This window comes from Pogona vitticeps, chromosome 1 (assembly GCF_051106095.1).
Source record: "Pogona vitticeps strain Pit_001003342236 chromosome 1, PviZW2.1, whole genome shotgun sequence".
NCBI classification, from domain to species: domain Eukaryota; kingdom Metazoa; phylum Chordata; class Lepidosauria; order Squamata; family Agamidae; genus Pogona; species Pogona vitticeps.
In genome coordinates, this window is record NC_135783.1 from 150695539 (window position 1) to 150714585 (window position 19047).

General features: G+C 43.0%; 1 protein-coding gene across 1 annotated transcript in view; it reads left to right on the plus strand.

Annotated features, from left to right (window-relative positions):
- Positions 1-19047, plus strand: part of PLCB1 (phospholipase C beta 1) — a 587785-nt gene that overhangs the window by 449526 nt on the left and 119212 nt on the right. The window contains exons 12-16 of the mRNA XM_020809018.3: positions 2332-2414; positions 5001-5085; positions 8395-8572; positions 14935-15005; positions 16012-16108. Coding sequence (XP_020664677.3) covers positions 2332-2414; positions 5001-5085; positions 8395-8572; positions 14935-15005; positions 16012-16108 — 514 coding nt within the window. The remainder of the gene's footprint in view (positions 1-2331; positions 2415-5000; positions 5086-8394; positions 8573-14934; positions 15006-16011; positions 16109-19047) is intronic.

Genomic DNA, 19047 nt, shown 5'->3' on the forward strand with positions numbered 1-19047 from the left:
ATATTAAAACAATTTTTTAAAACATTAAAAATTAATAAGTCCTACTGCTCATGTGGCCATCTAGGGAATACTGTTTAATTAAAATGCTGGCTGAACAGAAAGGTCTTTGCCTGGCGCCGAAAAGCCAAGAGTGTCGGAGCCAGGCGGCTCTCTAGAGGGAGGGCATTCCAAAGTTGGGGGGCAACAGCTGAGAAGGCCCTATTTCGACATGCCATCCCCCTCATCTCTTTCAGGGATGGCACCTTCAGAAGGGCCTCCTGGCCTGATCTTAGAGGACGGGCAGGCTCATATGGAAGAAGGCAGTCCTTTAGGCAACCAGGTCCTAAGCCATTTAGGGCTTTATATGTCAAAGTAAGCACTTTGAATTGGGCCCGAGCAGCAACCAGCAGCCAATGTAAATTTTTCAGAACCGGCGTGATATGAGTCCGTGCAGCGGCACCACTTACCAGCCGCGCAGCCCGGTTCTGTGCCAGTTGCAGTCGTGGGACCGTCTTCAAAGGCTACCCCACGTATAGTGCATTGCAGTGGTCCAGTCTGGTTGTTACTAGTGCATGAGTAACTGCTGCCAGGCTCCGCTCATCCAGGTAAGGGCGAAGTTGATATATTCTCTGCAGCTGTAAGAAGGCACCCCTGGACACCGAGTCCACCTGGGCTTCCAAGGTCAGACCGGGGTTAAGGAGCACCCCCAAGCTGCGGACCCTGTCCTTTAGGGGAGTGTAATCCCGTCTAATGCAGGGAAATGGCCCTTTAACCTATCTGATGGAGCACCTACCAGCAGCACTTCAGACTTGTCTGGATTGAGCCTCAGTTTATTGACCCTCATCCGGATAGAGGTTAACAATAGAGGTTAAGTAACTTCTTGGGAAGAAAGAAAGAAAGAATGGTGGATACCCACTACCTTTGCAATATTTGCTTTAGCATAGAGGCACCTACATGGCTTCTCACTTTCTCTCAGCCAAATCTATGTCACAGGACTGCTGTGAGAGGGAAAATGTGGCCACCTTGAGCTTGTTGAAGAAAAGGGAGGATATAAATATAAACAGCTGTTTTAGACAGACCATAGCAAAGACAGAGCAGAGTAGAACCAAGTGAACGTATGTGATCAGACAGCTTAGCTACATCAGATCCCCCGGAGAGCAACCATGTTCAACAGCACCCACAGCTTCAGCTCACTGTACCTAGAGATGCTACTTTTGTCCTCCCCTTTCTCCCCTCCTCTCCATATTCAGATTGACACAGTCATTGTCCAGAAAGAGAGGCCCAGACCATTTCCCCACTTGAAAAGTCCATTACCAATTGAGAAAGCCCCATCACAGGCATTGAGAGGTACAGTGGGGTCTTGACTTGAGAACTTAATCCGTATTGGAAGGCGGTTCTCAAGTCAAAAAGTCTGTAGGTCAAGTCTCCATTGACCTACAGTGCATTGAAAACCGATTAATCCCATAACAAGCCGTTTTTGTTCCATTTTGGTTTTTTTCTGGTCTGTAAGTCAATTCTCAGGCTACAAGTCAAACCTAAATTTTGCGGCCAGAGAAGTCTGTAACTCAAAAAGTCTGTAAGTCAAGCTGTCTGTAAGTCAAGGGTCCACTGTATTCATAAACGTTTGTCAGTCTCGGTCTCGGATAGCACATGAGGCAAAATACAGAGCTTTGAGAAGTTATTTTTTATTTAAAAACTCCTAGCCAGAATGCAGACCACTGTGGAAAGCTGTTCAGCGACCTAAGAGCAAACTCCTATCATTCTGAAGCATTTGGATTGAGTGACCATTTCTCTGTTGGGTTCTAACCATTGCCTCTTGTTTGATTCTATACTGAGGAGATGACACTTTTTGTCCCTGCAAAGGTTTAGCATCATCAAACACAAGCCTCAAATGTCTTGAGTCTGGAAAAATTATATTGAAAGGAAGCCCTCTTGAGAGGTGCTGAGAAAGCTGACAGGCAATTCATGACTATTTCAATTATGCAAATATAAAAGACATAAAAGACATTGCTTTGGGCATACAGACGTGCCCTATGGAGGCCATATTTCTGTGCGCAAGTAGTTGTTTGCTCTTGCACAGACAGAGACCAACAGCCGAGCGGGACAACATCTTAGCATGTTTCAAGATCAGAAAGCAAATCAAAATGAGTACAACTGTTTTTGAAGATCCTTTGGTCTCTTAAAAAGTTAGAACAGAAGAAAAAAAAGGGGGGGGGATGAACCTGTTTCCAAGAAGATATCTAGCTGCTTCTGACTGTGTGTGGAATTCATTCCTATTTGGAAGAGGTGTGTGTTTGCAACTAACAAAGAAATTCTTTCTTACCAGTAATTTCTGATTGTTTGCCTTTCTAGGAAGTAATAGAAGCAATTGCTGAATGTGCGTTTAAGACCTCTCCTTTCCCCATTCTACTCTCATTTGAAAACCATGTGGATTCGTAAGTAATTAAAATATTTTCTGTAAATAATACATCGTCTTTCCATAAATTATGGATTTTCATAAATACTGCAAAAGTCAGGGTATTTTGAAACTGTCCAATACTTGTACTTTGCAGCTTTGATGGAAATGGTTTGGACACATGTTCTCTTTATTCTGAGAAAATGTGGGTTCAGAAGAAGCTCATAAACAGTTCTGGAATGCATGGACATGTTATGAAAAGCATATTTAGAAAATGGTTTTCAAAATGCCTGAGTTGAAGCACATACACATAGGGAGCAATTCTTTTGCCATTAAATATTCACCCCTTGGGGCAGTCACCACTCTTTTGGGGGAAATGTTTCATCGTAATCTAGGGAACAAAGCTTTCTGGGAAATCAATCACATAAAATAACTAGACCCAGCAACTGTGGCGATCAGCCTTTTGTTGTTGTTGTTGTTGTTGTTGTTGTTGTTGTTGTTGTTGTTGTTGTTGTTGTTGTTGTTGTAACCTTTAATAAAAGGTTCTAGAGACAAAAGGTTCTAGAGACAAAACAGAATCTTAACCTCACCCAGTGACTCTCCTGGGAAGTGAAAAGATACATGCAGATGAGTTCCTTTACAATTCTTCCTTCTCAGCAGTCACTGTTGCTGGAACACAAAGTGTTCACAAAGAACTATTCTTTCATGCAGTCTTTCCTGAAAGAAGTGGGTGCCTACCCTTGCCCACGAAACAGTTCAGTGGTGGTCTCCAGGACTTCAGAAACCATCCTCAAAGCCACTTTGTCCAGGAGCTTTTCTGATGGTACAGATGTTTATGGTATTGTTTAATCTCAGGGGCGACCATCTCCCCAGTGCTCTTTTACATCCACATGAAGCCAGTAGAAGTCATACAGAGATTGGGGGCTCACTCTCACCAATACACTGATGACAGCAGCTTGATCTCCGCATTATCTGCAGGTGATGCTGCATAGGTCCTTGAGTTCTGTGTCATGTCAATAATGGACTGAACCAGAGCCAATAAACTGAAACTGAATCCAAATAAGACAGGAATTAGAGATGGGGGTATTCATATAATCCGCCCACAGGTGGAAATAATAAGGATCCAGCCCCACTTACCATTCCACCACTGATGTGAGCTCGAAGGAGCCTTCCTATCGCGCTGTTGTCTACAATGGATTAGCCACTCTGCAACCTGGCAGAGAGGCTTGTCATCCCACCTCCTGCCAGGAGTGGCTGATCCATTGTGGACAATGGTGCAGTAGGAAGGCTCCATTGAACTCACGTCAGCAGCGGAATGGTGAGTGGACAGTCTGGCCCCATGGGGCCAGACCCTCATTATTTCCACCCCATCTCTAAAGAGGATGTTACCTGGCCTTGTTAGGGTTATACTCCCCGTGAAGGATCGGGTCTGCATCTTGGGGCTACTCCTGGGCCCAGAACACTCTATAGATATCGGCCATGGCCAGGAGTACACTTTATCAACTCTCGTTGATTGCTCACTTGCACCCCTACCTGGATAAGAAATGCCTAGTAGCAGTGGTTCACACAAAGGTAATCTCAAAAACAGATTACTGTAATGTTCTCTACCTCAGGCTGCCCCTGAAAATGGAAACTTCAGAGGTCCAAAATGTAGCAGCCAGACTGATTTCTGGTTCAGACCTTCAGTACTTGTCTGGACATCTCTCTCAGAAATCAGCTACAATCCACGTTGCTAAAAGTGGCCACACCAAGGGAGGCCAAAAAGGCAACAACAAGGAATCAGACCTTTTTGGTAGTGGCCCCCAGTCTTTGGGATAAGCTTCCAAATAAGGCACGCCAGGCTTTTCCCCACCTGATAGTCAGGAAATTTAGCGAAGACAGAATTATACACAGCTGCCTTCTATAACTTACCTTCTGTTATGATTGTTTTTAAATTCCTTTTCTCATATTCATATTCGCTTTCCTTTTTGTATTAATTTTAGCTCTAGATCAGGAAATTGTCATATTGATTGTATTGTTACATGACGTCATAGACTTGTGTTTCCACTAAAGGTATAGCATATAAATCCAATCAGTCTGCCAATACACAAACAAGTGCTGTTCTATTATTTGCTCTCAGCATCCAAGAACTGCTGCCAGCTCACACAATATTGCCCTGCAGATTTATGTCACTGAAATGCTTATGCATTTTAATTATAGATATTTTGATGTCATTTTTCCATCACTCAAACTATTTTTTTAAAAAAAAGTATGTTCTGACCATGTTCCAACATCTGTTGTAAACAATCTAGGTAGCCTTTAGGAAAAAATGGCATTATTTTATTTGGGGAAGAGGGCGGACTTGTAAATATTTTGACCTTATTCACTTTTTGCTGTCTCCTGTTTCAAAACTGAGAGCCTTTACTGTGCTATATAAATGTAGAGGAAAAGTGTGATAAGAGCTGTAATAGAAGTCAAAATAATAACATAATGACTCTGGATTATGGAGAACAATTTAAGTTGATAGGATCAGAAAATTATACCTCTCCATGCAGTTAAAGACTATTACACTTTCTATTGCTGGCACTTACAATGTTACAAAAAACCCCTCATCCTTATTTAATTCTATGCTCTTGTCTGTTTTCAGCCCTAAACAGCAGGCAAAAATGGCAGAGTATTGCAGGTTAATATTTGGTGATGCTTTGCTGATGGAGCCCCTGGAAAAATATCCCGTGAGTTGATTTGTTTATTTATTTGGCCTAGATAAAGTTTTTTAAATGGCTTTGTTGATTATTTTGAGCCCCCTTGCCCCATTTATACAGCCTTCAACAGATGCTACATTTTGTGGATTATAGTGAGTGTGTCAACAGTGTGTTTGACAATACATTGTTTATGGCAGTTGCGGTGAAGTTAGGAAGCAGGCTTCAAACAAAAGCATTTGGTATAATAAATGATTCTGAAGAGCAGAGGCTTGTAAATAGAACCTTCCTTAGAGTTCTTTGGCTTTGGTGCCTGTTGTGTTCTTTCCGCAGAAGGAAAATAACTAATTTGGAATTGAGCAGGAAGCTGGCATCTGGCCAAAGCTGTGCATGAGCTGATTCAAATCAGAGCTTGGAAGTAACAAGTTACAAACCTTTCCAGAAGAGCCACGTCCATTATACTGTTGTAGCTGAAACAACAAAAAGAATCTCGTGGCACCTTTAAGACAAACAAGTTTCATTTGGCGTGGAGATGGAAATGAGCTGCCGGTTCCTTTATTGGCTGAATGGGTGTCTGGCACTTCCCAGTAGCACCTACTTGGGCGGGCACCCACCCACTGGGATCCTACCTTTGAGTGGGCACCTACCGTAGGAGGTGGGGCTGGGAAGCACCCAACACCTCTTCGGCCACTGAACGAACCAGCACAAACTGCCAAACGCGTGGTTCATGCCCATCTCTAAATTGGCATAAACTTTTCTGAACGGTGGCTCACTTCCTCAGCTGCTACAGTGCAGGTATGCTTATATCAAACAAACCTCCAGTCCTCTGAAGATGCTGGCCACAGAGACAGGAGAAACATCAGGAAGAACAACCTTCAGAACACGGCCAAAGAGCCCTAAAAACCCACAACAACCATCAGATCCTGGCTGTGAAAGCCTTCGAGAATACAAACCAGCCTAGCCTTGTTAATATTTAAGGCAGGATTGGGCATCTTTCAGTGGTTCAGGAGCTACACTCAGCTATCCAGCGCGATGTGGGAAGGCTGCACCCCGAAGCCTTGCTCCCCTCTTGCTTTTTTGCACACACACACACACACACTGTGGGAGCTTTTAAAAATTGAAACACCCTCCTGTGCCCTCTAGTGGCCAGATTTAAAATCAAAATAAACATTGGGAGTTATCAGGGGACTTGGACCCCTCGCAAGCAATTTTACCTGTTTTTGCGGCCCGTCTGTTGTGTGTGCCCTCATCTTCTCTACTTCAACAAATTATTATGAGCCTAGCTGAGCTCCAGTCATGTGACAAACAGCAAGCAAAAGGGGTGGGGGAACACTTGTTGAATTGCCTTTATGTGTGTTGCTTTCCTCCGTAGGATTCTGCCATTAATGGCTATGAGGTAAAGAAAGATACCTCCCTTTTGTGGTATAAAGCTAACTGGCTTAGTTACTTTTATAATCATGGGACCGAGACCTCACTACTTAGGCGTGCCTTGCACTTTAGGCACAAAATGCTGCAGTGTTAGTTTGAGTAAAGAATAACAATTACTTAGTTGCTTTTTTAAAAAAATGTTAACTATAATGGTAATTGCTTGAATTCTATGGGTAACTAATTGCTTTTAAAAATAATTTTTAGAGCTCTTATTCAGATGTAGGCAGGCACTGAATGACAATGCTGACAAACTCAGACTGCCAGCAAGCTCATACAGTACCACTATAGTAGAGTATGGCAATTTCAGCTGTTCTGGGGCAAATTTTCTACAGCCCCCCCCCACTGATTCTCTGGAGGCCATTTGGCCCATCAGAAATATGGCCAGAATGGAGGGAAAAATTAAAATGGAAGCGAAATACTACGTAATTCAAAAAAGGTGCGGTTTTTAACCTAGGTAAGGGATTTATTTGGTTTTTTTCTTTGTTCATGTCAGAAGCACCACAATACAATTAATACATATACTCTATCAGATAATTTCCGCCCAGTAATGGGCAACATCCAAGAGCATTTGGGGGTAGGTAACATCAACTTATCCTCAGTACACTCTGAGGGGTAGAGTATACTCACAGAGGGTTGTGTTGGTGCCAAATCCCCAATTTCCTTGGTTAACTATTTGGTGAATGGTGAGCACATTCAGTGTGTGGTATTTGTTGTGGACATTATCTTTTTTTATTATCCTTTTATTTTATTTTTAATTAATCATTTCAGTAGCAGTAAAACACCTTTGTAGCTGAACAGATAGCAAACTATTACTTTAATTATATTGCTATGGCAGTACGCCAGTTAATGCTGTATATAGATTTTTAAATGATAAGGGGAAAAATCTTTTCCACTGACTGCTATTTTAGCAAAGTTGTTAATTGCTGTGCCCAAAAGGTCTTCTCCTGTTACACTACAATTACACTAACAATGCTAATTTTAAAAGAATAATTTTAAACCCAGTTCCTAATTACTGTAATCATCCATCTTTCCAGAATGGCATTTTAAAAAAATCACTATATATGTCATTATGGTGTACTAGGAGATTCTTTTATTTATGTATTGTTTTCTAGCTGTTTTACTGTTTTTCTTTTATTTTTTTAGTATGTAGCTAGAAAAGTATTTTAGCTGTTATTGTACTGTTGGCCGGTAACACCAATAGGTGTTTACGTAAGGTGTACATAACTTGCTGCAGCTAATTGTGGTTACTTGATGAGATGCCACGGCCATTTGCACATTTGAACATTTGGACGTGTGACCAAGCACACAACCAGCATGTCCCCTGGCACCTCATCAATTCGCCGCAGTTAGTCCCAACGAATTACACATACTTTAGCTAAACACCAGTAGGATTCTGGCTATAATTTTCTTTTTTCCCCTCTTATTTTGATGAGCTTTTTAAAAATTATTTTTAGGACCCAAAATAATGTTTCAGTGCTACTAAAAACATTAGTTAGAATAATAGTTCCAATAAGTGATAATAATACCACTCTGAACCGTATGGTCTGGTTGAGTTAGCCCACAATTCTCTAAGCACATCAAAACTGTGCCAGTTAAAGAAAGAAAGAAGTGTACAGAAAATATCAGGATGTATACACAGTCAATGGGATAGAGAAAATACCTCTGAAAGTGTGGAAAGTTCACTGCAGTTCCACTTAGAGCAGACATCAGAAGAACAATATGTGGGAATTGTCTCTCCAGAAGAGACCATTGGGACATATATAGATATTGTCGTTCCGTATTTCATTTGAAAGTGGTTGTGGGCTTCATTTTAGTAGAGGAGAGGAAGAGGCAATGGCTACAAACATGGGTGATGGTAGGGGGAAATGCATTTGAAAGGGGCATCCTTACTACCTATCTCTCCTTCCTCACCAGCTTGAACGTGGTGTCCCTCTTCCAAGCCCAGCAGACCTGATGTACAAAATCCTGGTGAAAAACAAAAAGAAGTCTCATAAGTCTGCAGACGGTACCTCAAAGAAGAAACTCTCTGAACAGGCTTCAAACACCTGCAGTGATGCCTCTAGCGGGTTTGAGCCGTCTTCTCCTGGAGCAGGTAAAAAATGTTTATGGGGCACACACACAAAAAGCCACACAAAACCTTTTCTGTCACAGGGATTGGGGGGGGGGAAGGATACCATGTTGTAAATTTCATTAGCTTTTCAGTACAGCCTGAAATCCTGTTCCATAGTGTAAGAGAATTCGCAACATTCTGTTCTTCCTTGCTGGCAAAGAAAGAGTCCTGCCACATTTGGCGGGGGGGGGGGCTCACTCATACCCCAACCCATCATGTGTGTCCGTCCACGCCCACCCAAGAATTACAGCAGGGACTTTTTCTTTGCCAGCTACGAATTGATTGAATATTATAAATTTTCTTGCACTAAGCAACGGGATTCCAATCACAGAGTACTTAGGACAACAGGCTGTGTATGTTACAAACACAAGTTGCTAGTCCTCATGATCACAGCAATTCCTGATCTACTGAAAAAGCCTGTAATATTGGTCTAGAAGACTCAATTTCTTTATCACAAAAAGCCACTCTCCTCCAGATGATAACTGGGCAGTAGGTAGTGTACATTGCCAGCTTCTGTTGAATGGCTTTGTAGTAGTTTTTTTAATAAAGAAAAGGCCATCCAGAAATTCAAAAGCTACATTTTAAAAATAATTTATTTCACAGTGTATTTGGAATCCACACCCAATAATCCATTACAGTTGCCATTACAAAAACTGCTGTTTACTACATTATGTATAGTTTTGCTTGTTATTTAGGAGGGAGAAATTATTTTCATAAATTTAAAAAAAATACTTTTCTCAAAATGCCAAAAACAGACATTTTTAGTGCCTCAAAGTAAATGAGAAAATATGAGGAATAAATATTGCTGTGTACACAGGAAAAAGGTATATCAACAGTCATTATGTTACTTGAAAAAATAACATTGTTGTTCCCCTCTGTCTTCCAAAAACAATACATTATAGATAATATTGTTACTGCCAAGCTCTATCATCTGTTGCTGAAGTAGAAGACACCACTAACATTTATGGCAAGCATTATGCATATATTGCTGTGTTTGCATATTACACACATTATGTACTAAATCAAAGTGGAATATTACATTTAAATATGGTCTGCCTTCATTATAACCTGAAAAAAAGTTTTCTTATGAGAAAGATTACAAAGTTTGAATATAGTCTGATTTGGAAAGTCTAGGAAACATTTGGGAGGGGATCCGGCACGCAGGATGCCAGTTCCCCACCTATCTGAGGCAGGGAAATACGGGATACAAACCCTCACCATTGCTCACCACAGCCTGAACTTTGGTGTTGTGTGAGAGAGTGAAGGCAAGCTTTATGATTTCTGTCTGCCTTATGCCGGTGTGTCTAATCCCCCGCAGTCTGTTTCCATGACAGCAGCATCCTTCCTTTTAATGTGATGCATACCAATATTTTCCTTAGATTCTCACTTTTGAGCACCCTTTCAAAAGATTGTCAAGAAATGCTGCCTTTTAACATCAACACCAGAAGCCGCCCCTCTGACTACAAAAAATCAATGTCAGTTTCTATGTTTGAAGCTTGTTTTTGCCAGACCTCGCCCTCCACCCCTACCCCACCAACTCCACAGAAGGGTAATCTCGTTTACGTGCCTTGGAAAGATTAGTTGCTTTCGGCTTTCGGCTTGAATACTTCTGCGAATCCTTGATCAAATCACATGGTTTCTTTCCTCAACCCTCCCCTTCAAAAAAGGAAGGGAAAAAAGGGCCTTTTCTGTATTTTAGTTAGCCAGCTGGGGGAAAAAAAATCTGAAAACAGCAGATGTAAAGGGTGATGGTGGGCAAGCCCAGGATATGTTCACAATTAGCCTCGTATTGGTAAGTGCATATGTGCCCCACATGTTGCATGCCATCCCCTGGCATTGCTTCAGTCCCAACTGAGAAGCAAACTGAGGATTCCCCAAAGGACAAGTAGCTGCTTCTAGCAGCACATCCATTCACCAGTGCTGAGTGAACATTTTATTCATTCATTCATTTTGATTTCTGTGCCAGCTTTCTCCCAATTAAGGTGGCTTCACAGGTTGTCAAATAACAAACCTACTAAAACCACAATAAAGTAGGGTTCTAAAAAACAAATATACAGCAGTATTAAAACAATTTGTTAAAACTATTAAAAACACAATGAAACCTATTAAAAGCACTTATAAAGTGACAATGGTATATGGCACGCAAGATTGAAATCTGCCCAGTCCATTGTTAAAAACCTTTCTTTAAAAAAAGAAGATCTTCAAGTGTCACTGGGAGGGCAAGCAGGAGGGCCCACCTAGCCTCCTGGGGAAGGGCATTCCACAACCTAGGAGCAGCACAGAGAAGGCCCTCTTTGGCGTTCCCACCCAGATATGCCTGCGAAGGTGGGACTACAAGAAGGGCTTCCCCTGAAGATCTTAGAAGCTGAGAGGGATCCTATGGGGAGATACGAACCTTCAGGTAGCCTGGTCCCAAATTACATAGGGCCTCAGAGATCATAATCAGTACTGTACTTTGAATAGGGCCCAGAAACAGACTGGCAGTCAATGAAGCTGCTGTAGCAAGGGAGTGATATACATAGTCCCTATAACTGGTCCCTGTCAGCAGCCGGAGCATCTTCTGAGCATGGATGTGTAAATTCTTGCTTGTCTCATCTTCATAGGCAAGGATGAGGAACTGCCCTGTTCTTCTGGTCAGCCAGAATGGACATGGCGCTGAATTCTTGGTGTTAGTGAGCACGGTGGCTTGTGCAAAAAAGAAAAACAAAAAACCCTCATTGTTGTACTAAATTGCCTGTGGGTTTTTGCACAAAGATGTGCAAATTGTATGAATTGCTGAAATTTAAATGTACTTTTTTGCTTTGTTGCAGAAGTTTAACCATCAGAAAAGTTGTTGTTGGCACCTTTCTTAATAATCAGCCAGTCTGCCTGTGTTTGCTGCCTGCATGTCCATAGTTTGTTTCTCAAAGGGAAAGGACACTAGACATGTTGCAGAAATTATGGGGACCTTTAGAATTTACTTGGAGGCATGAAATATTTCAGTGCTTTAAAATTCCTTCACAAGGAATATCATCATGTCAAGACAGCCTGTGTCAACAAGAATGGGGAATCTAAGGAGAGTTTTTCCCATCCCTGTACATGAGTAACCCAACCTGGAGAAGTGACTGTGTTTTTCTTTGGTTTTGAAGAACTTTTTAAATGGGCTTCTTACCAACTAATAGTGATCTGGTTCATCTGGAGTGAACTAAAGTGCTGCTTTTAAAGAATGAATGGGCACCGTAAGACTTTGAAAGCTAGATTGGCAATCATTGGAAGTTGCCTTCCATTAAAAAAAGTGTAATGATAAAAGGTAAATTGGTATTCATGGAAGCCTCTGCCAGCTGTCATCCTTCTTTTAAACAAGATGCAGGTGCCTCTCCCATGCCTTTTTGAAATTTAAAAGATCCTTTCCCCCAAAAAATGTTTGGAGTGGTTTTATTTTTACTTTGAGTAAGTAGTGAGTAGAAATAAAACAAGCCCTGCCCACTGGTTTATAATCTAAATTTAAAACCAAGATAGATTAGGGAGGAAATGGGCTGAAGTGGCTGCCAGTGATTGTCCTTCTCTAGATACAGCCCCACTTGCTGCTAATGATTTCACGCTGATGAGCATCCCCACCCCCCAAGCGCCTGTTCATTAGTCATGTTTTGCTTCACTGGGTCCTCTGTCCAAGACTTATTTCTGAATGAATCATAGCCTTTTGATACCATCCATCAGGAAGGCAAAGTATGTGCTGAGTACTGATAATATATCACCCTTTTTCAAAAGCCATTTCGTAATTGGACTCAGAATAATTGGGGGCCTGTTGGAAGTCAGAAAAAGGTGGAATCACCTTGTTCTGCTCCACAAAGTTTTGGCAGGGAATTGGGTGAATTATGATCACTCTACTCAGAACCAGCCTTGCCATGAGCACGGGTGCCACAGTGTCCTCAGCGGTAGGTAAATTGAGGTGGCAGTTTCACATTGCCAAGCTGCAGTGGATGGCCATTACTGCTATGTAGAGCTGTCACTAGTGGTGGGTCTACAAAGCCAGATATATGTGTGTGTGTGTGTGTGTGTGTGTGTGTGTGTGTGTGTGTGTGTGTGTGTGTGTGTATTTGTATATTTTACAAATGCCTGCTTCAAAGTAGCTGTGGAAGCCCAAGCACCACGGGAGGGAGAACCAGGAATATCACCTGCTCTCTTTGCTTGGTTGCCATTCACATAGAGTCCTGGCTCTGAGGACCCCTCAAATTCAGGCATTCGTTGGAGATATTGTCAGGTGACAAGAGCATGTAGTGTGCTGCCTCCTTCTCCTTCCCCTTTACTTATGGAAAAAGAGTCCTGTGGGGTGTCACCATGGTTATCATCCCCATTTTATAGGCCTGGCACTGGGTTAGTCATCCCTTGCTGCTGCTCCTCCTTCATTTTCACCTTCTAGCCAGCCCTGTTGGTCCTATCAGCAAACCAGGCCCAGCAAAGTACAGAAGGCACCCAACTGCAAAGGGAATAGACAAGCAAATCCTTTTGTAGAGCATAACCCCTTCGGGTAAATTCATGCTTGGCTCCCCATTCCAAACAATTACACCAGTGGCACCTACTAACACGTTGCTCTCTTCTCCTGGATCACAACACTGCTGCATAGCTGAGAAATCCACTTAGATCCTGGCCTCCAGTCATGAAACAACCTGGCTGATCATGTTCTGATTCTGAAGTGCAGCAATAGAACAGCTACAAGTTAGCAGCACCCTGTCCTAGACTTACAGTCCAAAGGTAGAAGCACAGGGTCAGTTCATGCACCAAGGCTGAAAAGGAAGCCAGAGTCCAAAAGCAGAGCCAGTATCTGAAGTCTGGAATGGAAGGTTGCCATGTTTGTACTCTGCCTAGAATATAGCTGGAGGCTGCCAGAGTGACCTGTGGAATTTTTACATTTAAAAGGAGTCCTCACAAGAGAACACAAATCCCACAAACTAATTGGTAACTCCACTTGTGAGGAGTCTCAGAAGGAGAACTTATTTATCAGGAGCCTCGTGGCGCAGTGGTTAAACTGCTGTACTGCAGCCAAAACTGTGCTCACGACCTGGGGTTCAAATCCCAGGGAGCCGGCTCAAGGTTGACTCAGCCTTCTATCCTTCCGAGGTCGGTAAAATGAGTACCCAGCTTCGGGGGGGAGGGCAATGTGTAGCCTGCATAATTAAAACTTCTAAACCACCCAGAAAGTCCTTTAAGTGCTACGGGGCAGTATATAATCAGCACGCTTTTGCTTTATCAGTCCAGTACTTTGACATCTGTTAGCCATGCAAGCATGCTCGCCAAGGACCAGGAATGGTCAAAATCACAGTGCGAATTCTGAGCAAGGTCATCCATAGAGCTGTCCAAACTATTACAGCACCCAAGAAAGGAAGTGGATCTGTTCAAGAAAATCTCTCTTTGGCATGGAAATGGGCCCATCCTTCTCCTGCGAAGACGATTCGACAGCCATTTCTTATAGGGCTGCAGATCCACCATGATCTTCCTCAAAGTGCCACAAGAAAGGCTGTCTCCTCTGTGTGTGACTGGAGTTGCTTAGGCCTGAGGAGGATGAATGCAAGGGGACATAGCAGCTGGTAGCCGTGCACTTGGTCCCCCTTTCCCTTCTCACAGCAGGTCCACAGCAGCCATGGTTTGCTGCCTAGGGCATGGCCAAAACATTCAGGGCACAGGATGAGGTCCAGGAGCAGGCCTGCAGCTCAGTGACATCTAGACTAACTGGCAGTAGCTCTCCAGGGTTTCAGATTGTGGCTTCCTCTATTTTCTGGGGCTGAATCTGCTGGGCTCCTTAGCAACCACGCCATGTGCTATGGGCACCGAAGCAGATTATTGCTACGCAGCACACTACATGTGTGCACAAGGCACACAAACCCAGGCGTCTGGGAGAGAGTAAAGAAGTGGCAGTACACCACAAAGCAATAGGGGCATTTCCATGTGTCCGGTGTTCCTCCTGACCGTAAATGACACAATGTTTGAACATTTTCTGGCCATGAACTCTGCTCCCTCTCGTTTCGGCATCTTTCCTTTCCTCTTTCCTCTTTCCTTTCCTTTTTATTGTTCTACAACTGAGTTCATACCTATATGAGCAGGCAGAACAAGAGCGAATAAATGGCACCCTAATGATGCTGTCCTTAAATGGGTGGAGAGGATCATCGTTACTTTTTAGCTCTCAGATACAGGCTCTGAGAGATAGCCCTCAATCCCGAGAGAGCGCCATGAGCCTGTCTGTGATACTATCACTGTATTTGAAGCAAACCCATTTTTGCTCACAGTAATGGCCCAAATGTGAGAATGTTTGGCAGGGTTATCTACACTGAGCTTTCTTTCTTTCTTTTCCCGCAATTAAAATCTTGCAGGGGAAGCGGAGATGGAGAGTGATGATGATGATGATTATGACGATGACTGCAAAAAATCATCAATGGAGGAAGTAAGGAATGAATCATTTTCAAGTACAAATTGTCCTGGCATGACTTGGTGAAAGCATGTTTGCCTATTGGCCTGTGTGGCTTGGTATTCTACTGCCATCTTGTGGGCAATGTGGAAGCAAGTTCTGCCGTGGGCTCCAGATACTTACGGCTGCGCTATCAACATTTCCTGAGGAGCTGAGCAGCTTCAGATGACCTTCTTTGAGAGGCATATGGAATCCTTGCTTCTCCGTGGCCTCCACTCTTCACATGGCATGTCTCATTATATACTGTGTCTCTTGCCCATTTTTTTCTCTACCTGGAGCAGTGTTTTATGAATCAGAAGCTAAGGCTTTCTGGTTTCAAATGAGGATATCTTTTGAGGAGCTGGTTGAAAGGAGGGAATATTCACGACATGGTAGAACTGCTGCTGGAATGCAAGGACATTGCTCAGATTGCATGCGAAACATAGCATTTATTACTAAATCTCTGAGATGTATGTGTTTGATTAAAATTAATGGTGTGCGATTGTCCATGTACCTGTTTTTCTGAGGTGAAAATAAGGGGTGTTATAATTGAGTGCCTCCTGTTCGAAGTCAGTCATTCATTTCTCACTTCTGCCACTCCAGTCTTCAACAGTCCATTGCTATTCTGTGTGGCCTGGAGTACGCTCAGTCTTCAGCAGGGTGGCTTTTTCCCCACTCCTTGACCTTTAGGATTCTTTTGCCCTTACCTCTACGACCCCTCAGGATTTTCCAGACCCACAATTTCCTTTGTTTTGTGCATGGGAGACACTCACAATCTAAGCCTCAGAGACAGACAAGAAAGGAGGACAGGCCAACCCAGAATTCTCTGTTGAGAGAAAGTTGCTTCACAAAACACATTAGCTGCATTTGTAATTCCAGTCACCACAGCATAATTGGTCACAACTTGTAGTTGTTTGCATGCCTTTATGAGATTAGCAATGCTTTGTAGGTATTTGGCATTAACGGTGATGCTGCTAATGACCTTAGTCTGCATCTCTTCTAGGGGACAGCTGGAAGTGAAGCCATGGCTACTGAGGAAATGTCAAACTTGGTGAATTACATACAGCCGGTGAAGTTTGAGTCCTTTGAGATATCCCAAAGTGAGTAGGAAAAGTATCACGTTTCACTTTCATTCTGATCTGCCATATCAGGTTGGTGGTGTAGGCTGGCTCAAGAAATCAGCAGTACTGGGCCTTTTTAAAATGTTTCTTAAAATGTTTTAAATAACGTTTAGTTATTGTGTTTTATTATAGTTTTGTATAGTTTTTTTATTTGACCTGTTACCATTGTACAGTTTTAACTGTTGTGAGCTGCCCTTGGTCCTCAATGGCACCTATATACTAGAGGTGGGCACAGACCTCGGTTCGAGGGTTTATGCCGGTTCATACGGACAGCACCACAGGTGTCACATGTCCCCTTCCCCCACTCACCAGCCAGCACACGCTCCGCTCCTTCCCCTCTTCAGTGGTCCGACCAGTCCCCTGCCCCCGCCTCCTTGGCCGACCGCCCACTCAGACAAGGAGGCACGACAGGCCAACCTGTGCTTCTGCAGGGGACGGGTTGAACAGCCAGCGGAAGAGGAAGAGGAGAGCGGTGTGGTGCAACAGGTGAGTGAATCATTGGCCGGGGAGGCGAGGGAAGGGTACGCGCACCACTAGTGCTCCTGCACGTATGAACTGGCGTTAACCCCCCCAAAGCAAAGTTCGTGCCCGTCTCTCATACAGACATTTCATGAGTTTTCAGTCTGTGACAGAAAGGTGGGACAGGGACACACTCCCTGTTCAGGTATGTAAATATCTAACACCCATGGAGGTTTTTGAAGAACATGTTCATGCACAAGGGCCTTCTTTTTCCCTTAACAATGATTTAAGTTTCCATGGAGGAGATAACACTAGAATCTTGGGGAACTTTCTGCATTTAAAAATGCACAAGTTCAGATAATAATTATATGCCACCAAATTAATTCTGATGTACAATGGCCCTTCCCCGGAGTATTTTAGACATTAAGCTCTCAGAAATGATCTACTGGTTCCTCCTTCTTGTGGCTCTTTGGGACCATGCAGCTTGCCAAGGCTGCATGGGCTAGCTCTTATTCCAGGAGCAGGGATGTAGTGGAACCAGGGCTCACATGGTCAAAGATCTAGAACTGTCTGCATAGCAGGGAGTGCAACATAATCTGCTATCTGTCTCAAGATTCCTTGTTGCCCCCCCCCCCCCAGGATAACTACAATGATATCGGCTGAGAAAGAAATGGATTTTCCCAGGGGTTGTGTATTGTTACAAATTATCCCTCTTGTGATGGAACAGTGCTTGAGGGCCATTTGATTTTGAATGGGCAATTAAGAGCCATTAACTTTACAAAAGGCCTGCACCTTATTTGCTGATAGGGACTGAAGCATTGCCTACATGTTTGGACTCTCCTTAAAGGGAGGGACTGGTTTATGGGGGTTGTAATGATAGACATCTATACTTCCAGATTTACCACAATTCCTGTGGTCAGGAGCTCCTGAACTCTGGCTTTGTGGCTGGATGTTCCAACCACTGAGCTATCTAGCCAGCTGAGCAGATAGCTGGTGTGTAAAAATGGCAACATGGACAAAAGAAAATGTATAGCAAGGTTTCTTCAGCATCTCAAAGCCTAAGCAAAGTTTTCGCAGAACAAAATTTTACTTCTATTTATGTAGTTCTGCAGTTTTTTCTGACAGAATAAAATCAACTGAGCCACCACTCTGGTAGATCTGTGATTATTTTTTCTCTTCTGGGGGATAAAAGAGAATTGGAGGAGGTGGTCTACAATGTAAGATGTCTACATATGTATTCTGATGACTTCATAAAACTGTGGAGATATTACAGTGCTTGCTAATGACCCAGTGATTGTTTTTATTAAATCGTAAATTCTCAGTATCTCAGAAGCAAGGAGGAAAAGCTCGTAGTTTCCAAGTGAGGATTTATATCTATTGTTCTAAATCCCTGCTCTGTTATCATCTCATCTATTATTCTTATCCAGTAGTGAGGTTCTGTTTTTATTTCTTACATGGAAATCTGTGCAGATTTCTGCCAACGTGTGTGGTTTTTCCCCTAACCAAAGCATACTTCTATTTATTTTCCAGCTACATGCATTTTAAGCTATTTGCATTTTCTAAAGCATACACCATTTATTGTTCGTCTTATTTCTCCAAAATGAACCCCGAGCCCTGCCGGTGTACACATTTCTATATGCACTCTGTGCCTCACCCAAGTCTTGGAATGAGTCAGATTGATTCTTCAGCTAAGAATCCTTTGCCATCCCTGTGCAAACTGGACACATATACTGGACAGCCTGCTAAAAGGCTGACACCTTTTTCACATTGTTTTTTTTTTAAAAAAATTGTATGCATAAATATCATCCAGAGTGTGTGATAAAGGGTGAAGCGCCTATGTGCCAGGATGGGGAGCTTCACTGGGCTCAGAGGCTGGTTCCCTGCAAAGCCCTATTGCAGGCTGTACTGTTGTGAAAAAAATGTGCTTTCCCTCTATCCCCCCCTCCCAATAAAAAAGGATCCAAATTTCCCTTCTGCTTAACAAATGCTCCAAGGCATTTAGTTTTGGCGGGGATATTATATGCTTACTTGCCTTCTCCTCACATGCACAGATAAGGAGTGTTATGGTTTTTCTCCCTTCCAGCCAAGATGGTGAAGAACTTAGTTTTACTCAGACAGTAGCATACTGAGTTTCCTGAACATACTTAGGGAGAGTACATAGACTTGCACACATACAGACACACCGTCACTTTCTTCACTGGATAACAGAGCAGGAACTGTGAAGTGCCTGGGTTAGTGCTGATGTAGAGAATGCACCTGAGCAGGAACTTCTGCTCTTCAGGTTCTCCCATTATCTTGTGAAGAGAGCCATGGCCAGAGGATCTAGGTGCTCTCCTCTAAGTATCTCCTCTAAGGTATTCTTGTGCTTGAACAATGTTGGAGTTAGCTCTTCCCCCCCCCCCCCCAATTCTCAGTTGGCAGTAAAGATTCCCAGCTTTAAAATTCCTTGCAAGAATGGG